The 21,841-nt window shown below is 41.3% G+C and overlaps 1 protein-coding gene and 1 long non-coding RNA gene across 2 annotated transcripts in view; one reads left to right on the top strand and one right to left on the bottom strand.

The window, feature by feature from the left end:
- Nucleotides 1-458: 458 nt before the first annotated feature.
- LOC144246739 (uncharacterized) lies at nt 459-3,542 on the bottom strand. The gene is made up of 2 exons (XR_013340408.1): nt 3,404-3,542; nt 459-701 (listed from the first exon to the last, which is right to left on the bottom strand). It is a non-coding gene; the product is annotated as an uncharacterized LOC144246739 (long non-coding RNA).
- Nucleotides 3,543-11,510: 7,968 nt separating this feature from the next.
- Nucleotides 11,511-21,841, top strand: part of TTC39A (tetratricopeptide repeat domain 39A) — a 36,791-nt gene continuing 26,460 nt past the window's right edge. The window contains exons 1-4 of the mRNA XM_021529240.3: nt 11,511-11,614; nt 13,717-13,821; nt 20,613-20,744; nt 21,407-21,483. Coding sequence (XP_021384915.2) covers nt 11,577-11,614; nt 13,717-13,821; nt 20,613-20,744; nt 21,407-21,483 — 352 coding nt within the window. The 5' untranslated portion in view covers nt 11,511-11,576. The remainder of the gene's footprint in view (nt 11,615-13,716; nt 13,822-20,612; nt 20,745-21,406; nt 21,484-21,841) is intronic.

Below are 21,841 nucleotides of genomic sequence, written 5' to 3' on the forward strand. Positions count from 1 at the left end.
CACCTGCCTTGGGTCACCTTCACAGGAATAGGATCCAGTGGCAGAATTGTGTTGTCTTGTGTTATTTCCCCAGTAACTTCCCAAAAGTTTTGTTTACCTACCTAAGTTTAAATTGGCTGGTTTAGAATTTGAATATTTAGCAAATTTATGACTTGAGTACTGAGTGGGCTAGTTGGGCTTTAGCCTGAATTTTCTAAGTCATTGTGTGCAGGGATGCACACCCTCATGTTTTTATGTTTGCAATACTGACAATGGTAATTTATAGGTAAGAGAGATTTAAGAGAAAGATTGGGAAAGTAACATATTTGTTTGAAATATTGGCAAGTAAACTTCTGTGTTTTCTTGTTATGGAATTCTGTATGATGTCAGTGAATACACTTGATTTTTATTCCATTTTCCAATGAAGACTGGCTTTCACATGCATCCATTTTTTCTTATAAGAAGGAAGAGGACAATGATTTTCCCTAATGAAAGATCTTTTTTTTATTTTTTTTTTGTGGTAGGTAGAGTGGAGTTTAGTTGCCCATGTTAGTGTTACTGAATTCTTGAATTCTCTGCAGAGTTGTGTTTGCAGGGACCTCTGAGGCTTAAAGTAGAAAGATGCAGAAGAGGAAGGGAGGGAAGACAGCATAATGTTATCCCAGAAAAGGTGGGAAGGAACTTGTAATTCATCAGCTGACAAGCCATCAGTCAGTAATATCCTGAAACAGAAGTAATTTTTATCCACAAGCTCTTTAAAGAAACAAGGAATAGCAAAACATAGATTAGTAACACCAGCTGCATTCCCATTCCATGCTCAGAATACTTCAGAATTCCTGTGGTGCTACAATGGAGACATCTGGAGCTGTCTGGACCTTAGATTTTGACCCAAAATAAAGACCATTAGTTTTTAGAGCAGGTGATCTGCTGATAGAGGGGGAAAATGCTGCATTGTTTGGATGTGTGTTCTGGAGGACAGCATGTTGTTTCTAGTTGTCTCTTGCTGATTTAATAAGTGAGTATGGACAAACCACTTAATGCGAAGCCATTTCCTGTTCTGTAAGTGCTAACAGGTCTCAAAGTTATTACATAACTGCTCTATCTGGAAAGACAACCTTGTGCAGAGTAAAAAGAATTTTATCCTATTTTACTTTTGTATCCTGTAGATAGGAGTGATGTTATGAGGTGTTTTCTGTGTTGGTATAAGCAGCCAGTTGTAGTCCTATACAGGACTATACAAATAACTGGAAATAAATTAAGAATTTAACAGAAGTGTTGTTTTATACAAGATAATTGAGGGTTTAGTTTGCTGGTAATACAGGGAGAAATTGTTGCCTTTGACTTCAGAGATCTGCCCTGGCGAGAGATCCTGTAACACTCTGCCAATCGTCAGCTCTCACAGGTTTGTATGTGCCAGACTTAGTCTGATCCACACACACTGATTTTCCTGTGTGGCCAGAATTATTGTTTACTCTATGGAGACTGTGTAGCATTGAAATGTTTGTATTCAAAGCCAGAAGGTCTTTTGGATTGTTTTCCATAGAATGCAGTCTCTCCTGAGATGCTACATTAACAGGTGTGGTCACTTACACAGAAAAAAGTAATTTTAAAAGACTCGGTGGGTTTTTAGGTAAGATCCTTGTAAGAATTTTTTTAATACGTACTGAAGCTCTGCTAATACCTCCTTATTTTTAAAATTAGGATCCTTGAGTTCCAAACAGTTCTGAGGATTTTTGAGTATGAATTTCATTTTGGACTCACGATCAGTAATAATTCAATTGAGGTTCAAATCACTGACCCTGAATCCTGAAAACTACAGGTAAAGTACTTGTTGAATGTTAAACTCCTCTCTTTGAATTCTCTAATTTTCTGTAATATGCTATCCAGTTAACTTAAAATATTTATTTTATTTTACTGTCAGATATTAAAAGCACAGCTGTTCTCAAACATATAATACTATGCTCAGGGGAGCAAATTTGTTCTTTTGTTTTAGCTTTTTCAACTTTGTTCCTACAACATATAATTCTAAAAGTTGTAAAAAGCAATTTAGAGTATATTTTGGGGTGTTTATTAATAAAAATGTTCTTTAAGTTAGCTGTGAGTGGCTACTGACAATGGGCTGAAGTGCAGGACTACACAGGAAGTCTGGCTTCATTGTGAACACTGTGAGCTGGAATGTGTGAGCCTCACAATTCAGAAAATGGAATGTATGTAAACAGGTATTTTATGCTGGAAAACGTGGGCTTGCATTTGTACCAAAATAGCTCTTTTGGCAAAGAAAGCACGGGAAGGTGCTTGTCACAACTCTTTGCTATCCCTCACTGAGCTAAAATGTTTGATTTAGTGGAGACAATCATGACTTCTTGGCTGGTGTCAGAAGAGGGAATCATCCTTCAGTCATTGAATGTCTGCCTCTTCTCTTGGAGCACTGGAGCATGAGCCTGTCCTGCCACCCACCCCTTGTTCCGCACGTCACGAGCCACATTGTCAGTGTGCAGCTAATAAATTCTTTCTTTTTTTAACCTTATACACCCACTGTTCCCGTTAATGTGCCCATTGTTTCTTTATGTCAACCCAGTCCTGTTTGTCCTGCCACTCCCTCGGCCGTGTATACCTTTGCCTTCCTTTACCTTGTTCATTTCCTTCCAGAGGTTCCTTTCTTTTGTTAATCTCCTCTGAACTGTTATCCCTGTAACCCTGAAGCTGCGTGATTGATACGATTAGAATATGATAATGGGCAAAGTAATGCAATTTTTTTTTAGTATTGCAAATTCTATTTGCAATTTCAATGGGAGAGGCAAGTTAAAATTGTAGATATTTTGTTTATGAATTTTATGTTAATGAACAAATTAAATAATTAGTTACATCTAATTATTTATGTGATTTGGTCATAACTTGGTCCCACTGATGTGTGAGCCCTGTGGGATGTTGCTCCTGTGCTGGGGGTAGACGGCTGTACCTTGGCAAACCCTGCCTTGGCAGCAGGTGCAGAGTGCAGCTAATTGAAAACTTGGCAAAATATGAATGATGTTTTCCTCATGTTTCATTTTTCTCGAGAGGAATTAACGACTCTTAATCCCAGCACACAGAAGCGATGCCCGCGTTCCTCTGGGCCGTTCCCGGTGCGGAGCGACACGCCCGGCTCCCGCCCGAGCGCTCCGGTGGGACCGCAACCCCGGGGAATCATCGCATTCCAGCGGCTCCCTTCCCATCCCGTCCCCATTCCCATCCCGTCCCCATTCCCATCCCGTCCCCATTCCCATCCCGTCCCCATTCCCATCCCGTCCCCATTCCCGTCCCCATTCCCATCCCATCCCCATTCCCATCCCGTCCCCATTCCCATTCCCATCCCGTCCCCATTCCCATCCCATCCCCATTCCCATCCCCACGCCGGCGCGGGGCGGGCGCTGCCGCAGCCGCGCACCTGCGGGGGCGGCCCCTCCGCCCGGCCCGGCCCGGCCCGGCCCTGCCCGAACATGCGCCGAGGCTCGGGCTGCCGCCGCTCCGCACACACCATGCGAGCTGGCTGCGGCGGCCGCCGGCAGCAGCAGCAGCAGCAGCGCCGGCCGTGCCCGTCGCCCTCCCGCCCTCCCCTCAGCCGCTGCCCGTCGCGACGCCTCCATGGACGCCCAGCCGGCCGGCAGCGCCGGCGCCCGGTACGCGGCTGGGGCGGGCCGGGGGCCGGGCCGGGGGTCGCCGGGGGCAGCGCCGCCTCCGCCGGCTCTGGGGATGCTCCGTGCCGGGCGGGAGGAGGGGCCGGGGGCGGAGGGTCCGGCCGCGGGGCGCTGTGAGGGCGGTGGGGTCCGGGCGCTGCAGCCGCTGAGGGCAGCGCGGGGCCCGGGCTGACCCCGGCGGGCACTGGGGGCTGCGACCGGAGCCGCCCGCGGGCCGGGACCGAGCGGGCCGGGACCGACCGGCCTGACCCAGCTGCGGGCCGCGGCTGTGCCCACCTGTGTCCACCTGTGCCGTTCTTGCACTTTGAGGGGGTTTCTTTTTCCTTAGACAGGAGCATTAGCTCGCGCTAATTACATACCAGCGCAGCAGCCCTTCAGTAGTTATATGCAAATCGCCTTTGGGCTTCAAAGGTTTGCTGAAGAGCGCGTCATGTCTGTGGAAGACCAGGTCCTTTTGCTTGAGGTCCTGTTTGTGCAGCTTGCAACACACCTTGACAGCGAAACGCTGACGTGCATTACCCTGTAACTCAATATCTTCTTGCTCACCCTCAAGAGGGAGCTGCAGGTGCATAACTTTCTCCATTCCAGGTGTGCACTCCCACTAAAATACATAAACTTCCATTGTGTGCGTGTGAGAGAGTTGTTTCTTCAAAAGTTGAATCAGTCTGCAAATAACATTCTTCCCCCATGATGACGGCGTGTTAAATTTTAGACATGGCTGCGTTAAAAGTCAGCTTGTGGATTCTGTATTTGACATAAGACATTTAGAATAATCTGCTTTATAATCTATGCAGGAGTAGAAGCTTTTAAGAGTGCAGTTTTTGAAGAGGTTTGCTGCTTAGAAGAGTGGTAATGGCTCTGTTCATAGTTCTTCATCAAGTGTTTGGAGCAGTGGTGTGCTCTTTCTCTGGCTTTCCTTTTATCTTAAAGTTGAAGACAGCAAACATTTACTTAAGATTTTATTTCTGCTGGAGAAATTATAATGGGAAAAACCATTTCCTGAACTTTAGATTATATAAACTGTACAATAGTGCTCTTTTTTGGTGGCATTGATATTAATGTTAGAGTTATTACAAAGACCAGACAAGGTGGTCTAGTGGCATTTGAAGCACAAAGTCCTGTGGGATTTAAAAATCCAGAGTGTTAGACTTGCTAATGATCAAAAATGACCTATTAGTATTTATATATATAAACCCTACCTGGAAGTACTCAAGGCTGGATTGGATGGGGCTTTGAGCAACTTTGTGCAGTGGGAACTGTGTCTGCCCACAGCACAGGTTTGGAATGAAATAATGTTCAAGGTCCATTCCAGCCCTGTCAAGTCTATGATTCTGTGATTTTTAAGAGCTTTATATAATTTTGTTGCCATGCTCTGTCTTGATAATTCTTTAACAGATGGCCCAGCAATTTAAAAAATATTTTTTAACTCCAGGCCGGAAAGGTGGTCTGTGTGTTTGTAATAATGATGTTAAATGATACCATTAAATGACCTCCAGGTGCTGTGTTTGCACTGACAATAGCAGCAGGCTGAGGGACTGCAGTTGCATTGTGATTCAGGAAGTTCTGAGCATGGAGAACAATGTGTGCAGGAGGGAGCTGGGTGAATTTTGCCACGTTGAGCAGGTTGTCCTGAAAGCTGCTAGAGCTCTTGGTGCTGCTTCTCATTGCCTTTCTGGAGCTCCATCTGCTGGAACCAGCTCTCACATTCCAGGGTGACATTCCACTGGGATGTATCTATCAGGATTTTGGCTACTTTGTGGGAAAAGGTTACTTTTTCCTTATTGTAGTTCATGTTTTACTTAAAAAACCTTTAAAACCCCAATGCAGCTCCCAGAGTGTTTCCACAGATCTGAATTTGTGGTTTCTTTAGGTATCATGTATGTTTTGGGAATAGATTGAGATTATCAGGTCATAGGTGGGGGAAAAGTGATCTACTTTTGGATCTGATTGGAACTGAAAAGTAAACAGATATTTGAGCAGGGGTGATGAAAAATTACCTCCCTTTTTTTTCAGCTGTTGTCTTCAATTTGATAATAGAACTTTCAGTCATCTTGTTGTGAAAAACCAGTTGTCAGAAGAAAGTCTCATTCTTAGGGTGGTCATTCAGATATACTTGACTCAATGGCTGGAGCCTCAGCTGTATATCAAACAGAATGCAGTACTGAACTTGGGTGTAATTTTACACTTCTTTCTCACTAAAATTGCCATCCTGGACTGATGAAATCTTCTCACAGCATCTGCATTGAAGCTTTTACTTTTTACCAGTTCTTGTTTCCTGTCAGGAAGGTAAAAACTGACAGAAAGATCCCAGACTAACTGAATCCAAATTCGACATCAGCCTCACTTGTTTGGTTTTCCTTTTTTTTTCTTATCAAGTAGTGTGCTTAGTTGTTTTTGCACTCTGAAATGGAGAGAAGAATAATTATTTTCTTCTTGAAGCCACTGTGCCAAAGAATAACTCTTTAAAAAGGCTTTGGCAATGCTGAGTGCCAAGACAACTTTCTACTGGTACTTCTTTTTCTGTTCTTGAGTATTGATTCAATGGGCAGGTTCAAGAGAACTGTAAAGGTGAATTGAAGTGCCATGCTTGAGTTTTCATTTAATTGGAGAGAAAATGGCATTGTTAGTGATCAAGGTGCTGTGAAGTATGCTTTGCAGATGACTTCTGAAGAATTGACTCAGGCAGTTGGAAGCTCTCAGGGAAACTTTATCTTTAATGTCATGTAAAGCAATGATTAAAGGCAAAGCAGCAATCCCCTATTTGTTCAAGTATTTTTTGTCATTCCTATATTTTATTTCTGCTGGAGCATAAGATACTGTTCAGCAGTGGAATGACTAAAAAAACACATATTTTTTTACATTGCAACAAAATATGTTACAGATTAATTTATTTTTAAAAGACTTTGCTTAGATTTAATGAAAAAAAAACCCAACAGAACAAACCCAACCAAATGCAATAAAACCAAACAAAGAAACATTTCAACTCTCATGAAGTACTGCAGGAAAATGCTTTTTGGGCTAGAATGTGTATTTCATCCCTTCTACATTGGTCACCACACTGAAGTCTGAAAGAAGTGAAGTATAAGTCAGCATAAACAAGTACAAACCAGACATGCCCAGGTAACTCTTGTTACCTACCCAGCCTTTATCACTGCTGGGAAGTGCAGAATCCAGCCAAAAGGGGGAATTGCCTGACTTCCCTCCCTAAATTTTCACCTGATTCCAGAAGTAATACAGATCTCTACCATGACCTTGCAGTCCTTAGTAAAAACAAATCTCACAGATTTTGTTTGGCTTCTTACCATGAACAAGGCAGAGTGAGTTTGTAATATGCTTCATGCTTTATTTGTTTGTTTGCTGGGTACCTAAATGTGCTCAATGCCATTGCATGTTCGTGGTGTAGTGCAGCTCTTGCTGATTTTCCTTTTTCCCATTAGTTTTAGTGAGAGGAGAATTAGACTTTGAAAAATTGAGAGTAACTATGTCAGAAGTGTAGCTCAGAGGTCAGGTGTCAGAAGGTGCAAGAGGCAGTAAAACTGAAAAGTCAGAGGACTTGGAAAAAACAGCAAGTGGGTATTATAAGGTTGTCTAAAAATCCTTAAAAACCCCAAAAGGAATGATATCATTCACATGTGACCTTCAAAGTGACAAAGATTGTAGATCATCTCAATTTAAAAAGAAGAGCTATTAAAGCTTGCTGAACATTACTGTGGTATGATTTATGATGGGAATTTACTCCTAACTGCAGCAATCCTGTTAATTTCTGTGATGGTGAATATATTTGTTTTATTTCAATGTTGATCCTGTGTGATCTTTGTTCATTCCAATAGATCAGTGCTGTTGCAAGATGTTTGGGTTTATTCTTGTAATATGCCAGACTGGATTGTGTGTCTTTTTATATATTTTCATTATGTCTGATGCAGGCAGTTCTGCTGACTTAGAGTGCTCACCCACAGTAGTGCATTTCACCCCCTGAGCAGTCGTGGCAGCACAACAAGGAAAGGGAACAGTCAAAATGACACCACTACATTTTATTCATCTGAACAAACCTATCTTAATGAATTTATTGCATTGTTTGCCTATTCAAATACAGGATGAGAACTGTGAGCCTAATGCAAACTAGATCCTGCTTGGTCCAAGTTAAACATGGTGGGACCAAGGGCAGAACATGAGTCTGCCAATTCCCTGGTCTTTGTGCTGCTCACTGGACTGCTTTGCCACAACCCTTTGATTAGTGAGCCTTTGCTGGAACAGAAGGGCTTTTTAAAAGACCTTTGACATTGCTGAGGCATCAGTAACTCAGTGATTTGAGAGCTGAATGAGCCTCAAAAATAAATGGTGTCATACTCCATATACAGCTAGAAATACTATGAATTCCAGAATTGTTTCACTGTTGTGTCTCTAGTCAGAATATTTGGAGAACGTGAATACTGAAACGTTTCCAGTTGCTTTGTTATTGAAGTAATGGCATTTCTGCAGCACTGAGGAGACTTAGGCACGAGCCAGAAAAGTGTTCAAGAACACAGAAAGATAAATGCTGAGGTATTAATAGCTTGGCACATACAACTGAAGGGATATGGGAGAATTAATTTTCTTGCATTAGCTTATTTGCTTTTGAATCATGAAGATATTTCTGTATTGTCTGAAAACTGAATAGTAACAAATTATTGTGAGAACTGCTTATTTGTTCTTTTCATCCAAGATTATTTCTGATCACATGTGGGTTTGAAAATGTTTGCAGAAAAAAAGAATTCTCCCCAAGTGATGTGCTTTTTGTTTTCTTTGAATGTAGAGATCTTTTTCAGGCTCACAACTTGCAATACAGTGTTGCACAAGGAAGTCAATTATTTAGAAAAGTAATAATGGACTTAGGAATGACGTGGAGAACTGGAAAAGGCTAAAGGAAGTAAGCCCAGGTGTACCCTGGTATCTCCTAATGTCTCTGTGATTATCCAGCAGAACGGAAAATGGTGTCATGGCAAGAATTCCCATATTTCTATATCTTTTTGAAAACAGGCAGTGGGAAGGACATCCTGGTGTCAGTGAGGATACCATAGGATGTGATCTGCTGACCCTTTGCACAAAAAGGGCACAGGGAGGAGCATTTGGGGACACAGCAGGGGCTGAAGATACCCAGACTTTTTCCTATTTAGACAGTGAGGGGATAAAAGCCCCAGGGGTTCCTTTGTTCCAAGTCCATACTTGGAGGCACCAGCTCAAGCTGTTATTTTGTTATTGCACCAAGATGAAATAATTTTAATGACTGGGACATCTGAGACTCTGTTATGGGAAACTGGAGGTCAAGCCTGTCTCACTGAGTGTGGGATGTGCAGCTGTGAAGGGGCTTTGGTCCCAGCTCAGGTGATGGGAGTGTGACTGCCAGTGGCTCCTGGATGCTCAGACCGGGAAGTTTCCTTAACACTGAAACTGAGGCCTTTGAAATGTGCTCTGGGAGGCTCCTCACATCTGTCAATGGTTGAAATGTTAGCACTGGTGAAGCTTAAATTGTGTTTGAGGCTTTGTGTTTTATTCTTCTCCTCCAAGTGAAGTTACCCATGCAAGCAACCGCAGCTGACTTATGCAGATAAGGTAGATTTGGCAGAGAAATGCATCCATATTTTAGGATATGACTGGTTTAACTTGCTTTTAATGTTTCACAGTGCTGAAGGAGCCCTTGAACTATTAAAAGCATTACTACAAAGACACAAACCTCAGACACCTTTCTTTTTAAAGTTCTGATAATTACTGAGGCTGTGAGTGTTTTAGCATTTTGCACAGTATAAGGTTCAAGATGCTTTTGTTATTGAAGAAATCTGTAAAACCCAGTGACAAATCACAAAGCTTATGTAATGCAAACTCGTAGTTAGACACCAGTCAACATCATGCACACAGTGAAATAAAATTATGCATAAACATGGTAACTCCCATGCTCAAAAGTAGTTCCCTTTTGACAATGGAAAACATAATATTTTTTTGACTATTCTTTACTGTTCATTAATATTCCAGATTTTGGTTTTGCTTATTTCTGCTTATTCATTTTGTTTGATACTGCAGTTGACATGGAAGGGATATGGTACTTAAGTAAAAGGGGCATTGCCTGGAATATTTCAAGGAGCTGTGTTTCCAGCTAGAGACAATGGGGATGCAGTGGAGAAAGGAGAGCAGTTCTTGCTGCAACTCCCAGGATATGCTGAGGTTGTGATTTGTGAAGCAACCCCACTCGTGATCCCTGGGGCAGAAAACAATGATTTCATGAATAACAAAACCACAAGAAGAGCCATATGACTGTCCTTGCAAAACCTGCTGCCCAAAAGCAAGAAAGGAAAGAACCTTGTAAAACCAGCAGGGAAACGGCCTAAATGTGGAAATATTTCAGATCTGAGTTATTACATTTGTTTTCTTTAGTTAAAAGAAAACATACATATATGTGGGGGAGGAGAGGTTGCATACTGAAGGTTATCTGAGCATATAGTTGTTTCTAAAGTAGTGGTATTTAAATAAAAATCTGCCAAATCAAGTCTTCAAGAATTTGGCCAAGATAGCCAGAGCCTTCACCATACAGGGCTTTAAGGACTATTTGGAGAATACAGCATTAATTAGAAATTGTACCAACAGCTAGTGAGAATGATGAATAACCTTTTCAGAGTAGCCCGTGATCCTGCCATGGAGCCAGCCAGTTCATTTTGAGTTGTAACCAGTAGTTATTTCCAACTAGGGGAAAAAACCCAGTAATGTCTTTTATCTCCTGCTGTGGCCCAGGTACACAATGCTGTTAGGAACATGTAATGGAGTCATTATTGGGGCAGCCTGTAGATCTATTACAGTAATTTTTGTTCCAAATGCAGCACAGGCTTTTCTGTACAGGATGCCATAAAACAAGCAAGAGATTTAATCAGGTATGTTAATGGATTCAGAGTATCTTCCTGGAATTGTCCTTTGCTGGTTTATCAGTTTTGGGTCTTCCTTCTGCAGTGTGTGTCTTCATTATGGGTACTTCTTTGGGTAATCTAGCAAACAGATAATTTCTGCCATTAGATACTCTTGGAGAAACTAATTTACATAAGTAGATCATGGCTAATCTACTTCCACAGTCCAGATCTCGTAACTGAAGGACTGGTAATGCTGCTTGTAGTTGTGCACAGGGCTGGTACAGCTGATGTGCCAGCAAAGCAGTTCAGGGGAATTCACTGTTTCATTTTGGGCAAAATCAGCCAGATGCACTCACTCCACTGATTAAATTGTTAGTGCAAACTCACCTCATTTTCCATGGCATGTAAGAGAGACTGTTACAAAGAGCGTGTAAAGTCTCAGTTCCTCCCAAAGGTACAAGAACTAACGAGAAGCAGCAGTTTGGTTGCTGGATTGGAGCCTGTTTTGTGGAGAATCCTTGCTGGGAAAAAAGCACTTGCTTGTGTCTCTGCCTGCGTGGTTCTCACATTCGCAGCAATTACTGCCTGAGTGCCGCCTGTCAGCTGCTCTCGTTTGGCTCTCCCTTCTGGTTCACAGCTTTCTGATGTGGGCCACTGCCACATGCAGTAATTCTTGCTGTTTCAGGTCTGTAATTACAAGGGTATTTGGCTTCTGCCTGGTCTGGACGGGAGAAAAGGTGGCTGATGCGGCTGCTTGTTGCAGACAGGTCTGTAGATCAGAGATAGGCTGGCAGCCGCCAGCCCCTCCTACATTGGATGTATCCAGCTGCATTTGGATGCAGTGGCACATGAACCTGGCGTGCCCGGGCTGGCTCCCGACCGGCTGGTTTGTAGGATGGATTAGCGATGCTCCCGTTGCCGTGGCAGTGCCAGGCGCAGAGCGCGGTGCCGCAGGCAGGCGCTGCCCCGCGCTCCCGCCGGGGCTGCCGCTCGCAGCTGGCTCCGAGCGCCGAGTGCTGCTGATGCTCCAGCCCAAAAGCTGAGCGGGCTTACAATGACTATGTCACAACACGCAGGACATTCAGCAGAGAGGTGAGTGGCACCACACAGCATTTTGCATTTGGCCTAGAGGCAGTTCTGATCCTGCTGTTGGAAGCAGGAGGGAATCTGCAGCCCACTGAAGCATGACTAATCAGTTTGCTAAAATGCTGAGCACCCTCGAGTTTAAAGTATTTCTGCCCTATTGTTAACAGTGACATGGTTTGCAGCATTTATGTGAGGTGTGTATCTTGCCCAGGTGTTAAAGCCCTTGACTTGGGAGCTACATCCTGTGGCAGGTTTCCTTGGAGTATGAGGGAAATGTGCCGCTTGTGTTTCTGGCTGCTGCTGTGGATAGCAGTGTGTATTGTTATTCCAGAAAAGATGCCAAGTAATTATAGTATCTTATTTCTGCTTTGAGCTTCAGCAGTGATTTTATTCTTTGTCATCTTTCTGTTTCAAAGGAACATTTTGAAAAGGTTTATTTGTTTTGAATGGGGTAATTCTCCTGCATGACAAGAAACAAAAACCCAAAAAACCCAGGTAAAATGCTAGCAGTCTAAATATTTTAAAACAGGTGAAGATTTGCTTTATTCTTGTTAAATATGTTACTTGATTCAGGGACACAGATTTAAAACCAGGAAGGTAGGAGTTTTAATACAATAAGCAATAATTGACCAAGTTTTAATTATTAAACAGGGCTCAGAATAGGCAGACATGATATTGCATTTTGTCTGAGGCGGATGCCAAAACTTGGTTAATCAATGCTTGCAAAGCACTCACAGAATGTCTTGGGTGCAAAAGGATTTGCAGTGTAGCTGAAGTTGTGATGACAAAGCCACTAGGAGCAGCGTCACATAATGTTTCTCTCAAATTTAAAGTCCTGCTTTTTGTATATATAATTATACTCTTTATTTCTTTGCAGTCATTATTCCTCAAACCAAAATCAAACCACTGCTGCAGTGGGTGGTTATTACTGATGTTATCTGCTTGTGCTGTGCTCCCCTGCCTTTTCCTTAAGATATTATCAGGACTTTGCTTTCTGGTTTTCTTTTCAGCATTCTGTGTTGTGCTACTTTTTAAGGAACTAACACAGTTTCTAAGTCACAAGATAGATCACATTAGTTAGAGCTGTTTGGAATCAGGAACATGGTGAGGGTTTGTTTGTATTTTGTTGGAGGATGTTTTGTACATGCTTGTGTACAATATATTAGTGCAGTGTAGCTCTTTGATCATTGGATGCAGATGTTTCCACTATCCTAACACTGGCTGGCTAGATGACCTTAACTTCATTAGTGCAAGGCTTTATTGTTTCTTTTTTGGATTTTTTTTTTTTTTTTGTCCGGCAGTTCTGGTGGTGAGGAACTTGGGCCAAACTAACTCAGCTGGTCTGTATTATCCTGTTGCCAGTAACCTAAAGACCAGCTGAGAAGCCTTGTGACAGGTCAGGCTGACATCTGAATGTTGTAAAGGAGAAAAGTACAGCCAGACTAAGTCACTGAGAGTCTTCTGACTTTGAGATACCATAGTAGTTTATTTTGAGTGCAGTGGCACTTAGAGACAGTGATGTTCCCATGAACATGCACAATGGGAAATTTTAACCCCCCGTGAGTTTGTAGTGGTTTGTTGCTCAGGCACCACGCTGAACATGAGCTGAATGAAGGCAGATGTTCCAGCAGCAGTTGGTGTAATATTCTGATGCAGATTGACAATGTCTCATACTCAGTGATAACATGATCACCAGCTGGAGTCTGGCAGCCTTACAATGAGATGTGCAATGTCACCCAGTGCTTCTGTGTTCCTGATACCTGACCTCATCAAATTGCTGTGCACCCACATGGCAAATTAGCATGTCCACATTCTTACCATAAAGTATGTGCAGTTTGTCTTTTCTTTTTTTTTTTTTTTCAAAGAATGAAAGACTTCAGTTCCTTTTCACGTGTTACTTGGTGAAATCGTAGTTAAAAAAAAAACCCAAAACCACAAATCCACAAACATAATAGGAGTTACTTTAACTTCTTGCAATCACTAAAGATAAAATAGCAGGGTATGCAAGGGAATAAATATGGAATTGAGGAAGGGGGGTTCAAATGCAGCAGTTATGCACTGGTAGAAGGTAGAAGAAGATGTGCTGAGCTTATTATCTCTTCTGGCAGGTCATCATCATCAGACCTCAACGTGGCTCTACGTGAATGTATGGCAGCTCTGGATTTATTTCTTAACAACAAGTTCTCAGATGCTTTGGCTTCTCTACAAGCAAAGTAAGATAATAAGTCTCCCTACATTTTCCCCGTTTATTTTTCTTTGCTTCACCATCTCTCAGGAGATTTTGACCAAACAGCTGGTTCTCTTAATAGTTGATAAGACTGTATGTGGTTCAGAAGGGAGTGGTAAGTTAATGTGTCAAGTTTTGGGGAAGACTGATAAATGCTTTACACTTGTGTGAGTAAATAAAATCTTGTTATTTACTCACACAAGTGTAAAGCATTTATCTGTCTTCTAAAATTGTAGCACTGATGTCCTCAGCTGTAATGCAGCATATGAGATTCTTTCTCCTGGAAGAATAAAAACCATCTTCTGTCACATTTTATTTTTGTCTTCTTATCCATATTTTTCTGCGCACTCTGAGAATCTGAATAATTATAGCTATGTCTCTAAATGAGCAACTGACCATCACTTGAAGGTTTGAGAAACATTAGGCATTAACTCTTTCTTTGTTGTTGTAACCACTTGCAGACACTTTCTCACAGCTTATTTTGCAATTCAGTGTTTTGGTCATGCACTCTGTTTCCTAATTATGTTGCAGCCCAACTTATAATGAGTGGCCCAGCTGCAAGCAATGAGGTCATGAGATAGTTCCTAAAAATTGTTGTCTTTACAATGTCTGTGATCTGTCATACCCTGTCCTGAAGTTACCTGTGTTCTTGACTTGTTGCAGTCTGTGGTTAATTTAAATTTCTCCCCCACCCACCCAATTTGCTCCATTTATTTTTGAGCCAGAAGCAAATTGCATCATGCCTTCTTTTAGGACACTGGAATATGCAAGAAGTAAAATTCATAGTGTGTATTTGATATGCATCAGGGGTAACTACAGTGAATGCTACATATCTCCTTTGCTGAGGTATCAGCCTCATATTTGACGCCAGAATCTGTAGTTTAGCCATGTAAGTACACTCTGGGAAAGAGACTAATGATAAATTGTAGTATCAGCTGTATAAATAATGCTGGGTTTATTCACAGCAAAGTTGTTTAGCATTTATATATTATCAAAAGTTACAATAAAAATGGTAAGAAGAATAACTGTATTTTCATTATATCCTGACAGTAAAGCCCCTGTGCCCATCTGGGAAGGCTCACTCAGTGCTTAGCATAAAATAAGGGGATATTTTATTGCAGCAAGTTTCCAAAACACTGCAAAAGCTAGTGAGCCTATGGGTTGTTTTTTTCTGTAAATCCATTTTTCTTCTGTTGCATATGGTTTTCATTCAGCTTTTGTTGGGCTCTGCAGAATGTATTTCATGAGCTGATTCTCTTTTTGTACCTGACTCTATTCCACATGGCCAAACCATTTTGAAACTAATTTTTCATGTTAGCCTGTTATGAGGAGGCCCTTATTCCTGTTGCCTTTGGCAGTGAGGGAAATAGAGACTTATGATCTTTGTGAGTGTAATGAAGAAACAGCATGTTGAATTTCCCCACAGATGAAATCCATTATGGACACACTCATCTCTTTAGGAATGAGAAGAGTTGTAGAGTGGGCACATGTGGTAGTCCTGAGTATTCTTTCAGAGCCATCAGTTCCTCACTGTTCCCTTTTGGTGTGCTGAGTTTTGAAATTAGTTTTCACAGTCCATAAACATACTATCAGTGTTTAGATAAATGCTTCTCAGTTTCTACATGCTTGTGGAAAATACAATATTGTAGATTTTTGTGGCTTTAACACTTCTGGTGTAGGAGATACTCTGCTCTGTATTACGGTAATGCAGATTCACTAAATTACTCACATTTGACTTCCACAATAAGTGTAATTTCAACTAATTTGTACCATGTGAAACTGACAGCAGATTTGGCACAATGTATGAGGCTTAAAATCAGAAGAGCTTTCCTAGCAGCTCAAAAAGAAATATCTGAGGATGGTGTCTAGACTTGTGTTGAGGTAAAGCTCTTTTTTTCCTGTTAGAAAAGCAAATCCCTCACAAAGAAAAACAAATCCATTATAAAGAAGAGATCTCATTTCATAGAAAAAAATACATCTGATGTTTTTGCCTCATGTTACATAACTTTTCTTGTTTCCTGAACTACCTTCTAGCTTTTAGAGTCAGTTTTCATTATTATTAGCAATCATTGTACAATAGTGGGTTCTGATTATGTTGTGCTTTCTGCAATAAGTTTAATTAAATTTATCTTTTATATGGAGTACTCACACTGCATCTAAGAACTCTTAACAAATTCCCAAAGTTCAGTCACCAAGCACAGCAGTGATTTTCAATATGTAATGTGTTAACATGCATAACTGAATATTGAAACTGTCCAATCACTGGAGCAGGGCAAAAAAAAAAATCTCATCTTCCTTCTCAACCCTGAGACATGCAGTAAATCCATTAAATGCTGACTGGATTTTAGCCCTTGTGTAATTGCAAACAGACAATAATAAATTAAGAGTTGATTCTAGTGATACGTCCCCTTCCCTTCCCAAGACAAATGCTTAATGTTTTAATAATTATCCTGAAGGAAAACATGACATAATTACCTGATAGTTTAGTGATATCAGATCCGTTGGGAGAATGGTAAGTAAGATAAATTAATGACAGAATTATCTGGACCATTGGATGAGGTGCACCAAATGTGTTGCTGCTTGCAATATTAAAGGAATAATAAGACAATGATTTTGTTCCAGGCAGTCGACTTTATTCTGAAAATAGACTTCAAAAAGTTGTTTGGTATTGTTTAGTGGAATATTAATTCTGGAATGACTGTGATTCAAAAGCTTTCCTTAGGAGCTGATCTCCCAAAGATCAGGTGTGATTGTCAAGTGGTGAGTGGTGAAAGAACAGGGGGAAGCACACCCAGGTAGAGTGAAGCTCTAGACAGTGCTTGGATAAATATGTTGCTCAAAGCTTGGGTTAGCTATTTATTGTAAGGAATGTCTTGTCATGAGCAAGAGCAAGGTTGTTATTTCTAGGGGGTTTATCTTTTTATACCTGAGGTCTGGAAGAACACAACTTTTATAGTCTTTGTAAATAAATTAATTGCAGACAAAACCTAACACAATTGTTGGTCTCACCTCTTTGCTGGAAGAACGTATCAGATTCTGAATTTTGGAAAACGGCTTTGGTTAAAAAGGCTCTGGGATTCTCTTGTTGAAGCACAGCTTTTTGTCTTGAGCCATCCTGGTGGCTTGTGCTAGCAAGGGAGCTGTGGTGGTGGCTGACTGGAGAGGTTGTTGCTGGTTGTTGACTTAATGCTACTGGGGAATCTTGCAGGAAAAGGGTTTTTACCAGAAAATGTTGGTTCATCAAGTTAAAGCATTTCTGTGAAAGCCTGTGCCATGGGTCTAGTGAGTTGTTCAGATATTGGGTGGAAGCTGGGATCAAAGATGAGGAAAGCCTTCAGGCCCCTTGTGACCATATTCTCCTGATGCAAGTTTGATTTGGGCATTGATCTCTCACTTGAGTCCTCCTGGATGAGCAGGCTGTTTACTGGTCTGTGCAGAGTCTCGCTCTGTGTGGCTGGATTTGGGATGTCTTTTAAGTGTTGGAAGCATCTTGATACTAAATCAACATATGGATTTGAATCGGAGGTTTCTGTAGCTTAGGAATGTATGTCCTATCTGCTGGATTACTGTAAAGGATCTACAGAAAGGATTTTGAGTGCTATTTTTCACAAAAGATTACTAGCCCTGGGTTAATTCTGAGGACCAACCAAGCCAAGCTTTTTTTGATTTTCATACTTAGCTGGAAAGCTGTGACTGTTCTCACTTAGCACTTGTTTTAGAGCAGGAATAAAAGTGTTCTCCAGCAGCTTCAAGAAAGGGCAGTGCTGCAAGATGATAATGATTGCACCATAGTTGGAGAAGAGGCATGTGGCAGAACTCCATAAGTGCCTAAAGATATTACTTATAATCTTCTTATTCAGTCATGTGATACCAACTACTGGGATAAGTCATTAATCACAATATTAGTTGCATTCATGTCATACAGGCTTGTTAACTCCAACAATGTCCTGAGGAAATTGCTGCTAAGGAATCAAAAGAAGAAAAGTGAAAAGATAAGTTAAATTCTATATCCATCCATATGAGACCCAGGCCTTAAAATTCCTGGGAATATGCCAGGATGTAGCTGGCAACGTGAATTGAATGGTTAATAGAAATAGCATAGATGAGTTGCATTTCTGCCAGCATCCCCACCCCTGAAATAAAAAGAATAAATTTGAATGTTGCTAAATACCAGTTGGCTAATGATAAACATTAATTATTATCTCCTTTAAATATTAGAAGTAAAATAGATAAAACTTGATTAGGGAAGGGGTGGTTTGGTTTAATAAACAAATTACTGGAGAGGGAAATACCTCTTCACCACATATATGTGAAAAGTACTAATTTTCCTTTTAGTGCACTGATTTTAATGGCTATCTGCTTTGCTTTAGAAAGCAAATTTCTGTAATTTTGAAAGGGTATTATTTAAGTCACTTCCCTGTGCTTTGAATTTGAGCCTTTGGAAGGGTTTTAGTTTAGTAAATACAAGATGAAGTGTGTGTTTCTGTGCCCACTGAGGCTGATGAATAATCTAATGAACAGAAACACTTCATCAAGCTGGCATTTTGGTGTGTTCATTTTTTTCTACTTTACATTATCATTACTGAAAGAATCATGATCTAGGAGGCCAAGAAAGAGCTGTCCTGACTCCACTAGATTTTAAAGTATTTCTCCATTATCTGTCTGTTCTTCTTAGCTTGCAAATGAGATGGATGGTAGCACAGTCTGGGTCTTATAGCACTTATGGCACCAGGATATTTCCCAAAACAGCTTTTCTGCTAGATTGGTTTAGATGGTGAGGGCAAGTAGGAATTAAGGACAGCTACAGAGCACAGACTGCAGTGAAGTTTAAAGACGTGCACTGCAAATTTCTTGAGTGCAGCCATCCTACTCTTTGCCCTATGTGTTGGAAAAAGAAGACCTCTTTCGTCAGTGTGAGGGTTGGGAAGCACCAGGCCCAAGTCACCACAGTGAATTATTAGATTATTGATTAATGTAGGATCTGAAATTATCCATTAAACTTTCTTTCAGTTCAGCCCAGATACCAAAACCTAGGGAGGCAAGTGTATTTCTGGGATGAAAAATTACATTGATTGAGGTGTCTTTAAAGTCTGGCTTTTTTCCTTAAAAAAACCCTACAGAATAAGAGGAGATGAGGTTGGAAGGCACTTCAGAAAGTCATGTACCCAGGGAGGGCCATTTTGTATGTCTCACAACAGGATACAGATTCTACAACTTTTCTGGATGCTGTGTGCCACTGCATGGTCACCCTGATGGTAAAAAAAAGTGTTTCCTGGTGTTCAGCCAGAGCCTCCTGTGTTCCGTGTTGTGCCCATTTCCTCTGATCCTGTCCCTGGACACCCGTGAAAAGAGCCTGGCTCTGTCCTCTTTGCTTCTTCCACTCGGGTATTTCTATATATTATAGGAGCCCCCTGAGCTTTCTCTCTCCAGCCAGAACATTCCCAGCTCTCTTGGCCTTTCCTCATAGGAGAGATGTGCCAGTCCCTTAATCATCCTCACCACCCTGTTCTTGAGTGTGTCCATGCACTGAGGAGCCCAGAACTGGGCACAGCTCTCAGGAGGGGCCTCACCAGTGTTCTGCAGAGGGAAGGAGCCCCTCTCTCATCCTGCTGGCAGCAACTCTCCTCTTAACGCAGCCCTGTCTTTGTCAAGAGCACATTGTTGGCACACCACTTTCTCCTTGAAACAAAAAGAAAATGAAGAAGCACCTGAAGTAAACACACTGAGGACAGGTGTGCTGAGGGTGGAGATTTTGAAAGGATATCTTTGTTTAACTGCAAGTATTTTTGAACATTCCCTGCCATATAAAGCTATCTGATCTGTTCTAGAGTGTAAACAATTGAAATAGCAATTGTTGCTCCTTAACAATATTTGTCTTTAGTCGTGCTATTCGTCAGGGGTGGATTAGCAAGGTGTAGAGGATTTCTGTGTTAGGAATTTATCTGAGCTTGCCCTTCAACATATTTCTCAAATCATCCTTATTAGACCTCTGTGCCTGAAGGTATTTTGCAGAGAAATTCACTAGATACAGGTGAATGCTCTAAATGTGTGCAATATATAAACCCTCCTTGCTATCAGAGGAAAGGTGCCAGCAATGGCTGCACATAGGAGTAAATTCTTTTCCTTGCACTAATGCCAAAACTTTTCACTTTCTGCCAACGTGGCACTGTCTGAAACCCTACAGAATAATATTTAAATTGAACAGATTGAGGTGAGGGTTGGTAGAAGGGGAGAGGAGAAAACTGCTGTACTTTTTGATACAGCCTCTAATGCTTCTGGTGAGAAGATCTGTTTCAAGGAGATTCTATTTTGGCCATGGTTATAGTATTGTGTTCCTTATCTCCTTGAGCCTGTACTGAGTAACTGTCCAAAATTAGAAGAATATCAGCTGGATTTGTGTCATATGTTGGAGAATTCAGTAGCTAATAAAAAAAAACCCCACCAAATAAACCCCACCATGATTCTATTGTTTCTGAATGGTGAGCCGCGTGGTTAATTTCTGTGCTTTATATTTGTTAAATGTCTATCCTCAGCTCAGAATTGATTCATTTTAGCAGAGTATAGAGAACTGTAGACATGATTTCTTATACAAATCTCAATCTATTACTGTTTCTTGATTATTTTGCATGTGCTTTGTGTTTGATTTCTAGCTCATTTAGACCTTGTTCCCATGAGGCTGATACATTTCTAGAACTGGATTTGTATCTGCTTTTTAAAAGCAATAATACAATCAAACCAGCTGTGCTTTGCAGAACTGAAGTTCTTGTTTTCTTGCAGAACTAAAGACAGCATGTATCATGCCCTGACTTATGCCACCATATTGGAGATGCAAGCTATGATGACATTTGATCCTCAGGACATACTGAATGCAGGGAACACAATGAAGGAAGCTCAAGCCACCTGTCAAAGGTAAGACTGGAGCAATTCCAACAGTAAACAGTTCCTTATTGGGAAAGTTTTGAAAGATTTCTGTAAGATTACATTTCCTTTTGTATCCAGTAATCACAGGAAAACTGAGGTTGGAAGGGCATCAGGAGGTCATCTAGTTCAGCCTCCTGCTCAGAGGAGGATCACAGCACATAAATGAGGGTGTTCAGCAGTGTAGTCTTGAAAACTTCAATTTACCACAATATCTGATTTTTCTTATCAATTAGAATTTGTCCTACCTGCAGTCCTGGTTCTGCAGTGTCTGGAAGTTGTTTGCCATGTTCAAACACTGCAGAATGTTCCCATGGGTGATGGGTGTACTGCAGTTGTCTGTCTGAGTCAACTGTGCTCCCACTTTTGCACCCACATTCACCCATACACACAAAAAACAAATCAAAACACCCTCTTATCCCTCTCCTTCATCAAGATAGATTTCTGTGCACAAAAGGTAAGAGACAGATCCCAGGAGGACCACGTTTTCTAAGTTCTCTGTGCACTGTGCTGAAGTTTGTGTGTGTGGTGAGATCATAGGGGGCTGGTGAGCACTGGAGGCACATGAGAGACTGTGTGGGTGGCTGGCTGAAAGATATGGTTCTCTGTTGGTGATGCTCCTTCTTCAGAATGTCCAAATTGACTTTTTGCAGATTTAGGAAGAAATCTACTGTAGCTGATTCTTTCAACAACCTCGTGCATAGGCAAAGCCTTGAACACTTCACTGAAGGTAACATCTTTCACATGAGTAATGTTTTCCCATTTATGTAGTTTGAATCCTGTAGAATTGTTCACTCAATGTGTGCTTGCAAATTGTGAATTCACTGACAAAATCACTGATCTAGATTTGCTGGACCAAATGTCAGTGGTTTGGCCATTGCTGTGTAACCAATCCAAAATCACTGGTCTTGTTGCTTTCTGACACAGCACTCCCAAAAATTGCTGGGTAAAGAAATATCTAGAAAGAAGTATTGAAATGTCTGTAAAGGTTCTAGATCCAGAAATTTATGGAAAGCACCAGAAAAATTTGCAAAGTTTGTGTAACTGCATGTCATTTCTGTTTGGAGTTGCATCAGTAGTCTAGAACT

Source organism: Lonchura striata, chromosome 9, assembly GCF_046129695.1.
Source record: "Lonchura striata isolate bLonStr1 chromosome 9, bLonStr1.mat, whole genome shotgun sequence".
Taxonomy (NCBI): Eukaryota; Metazoa; Chordata; class Aves; order Passeriformes; family Estrildidae; genus Lonchura; species Lonchura striata.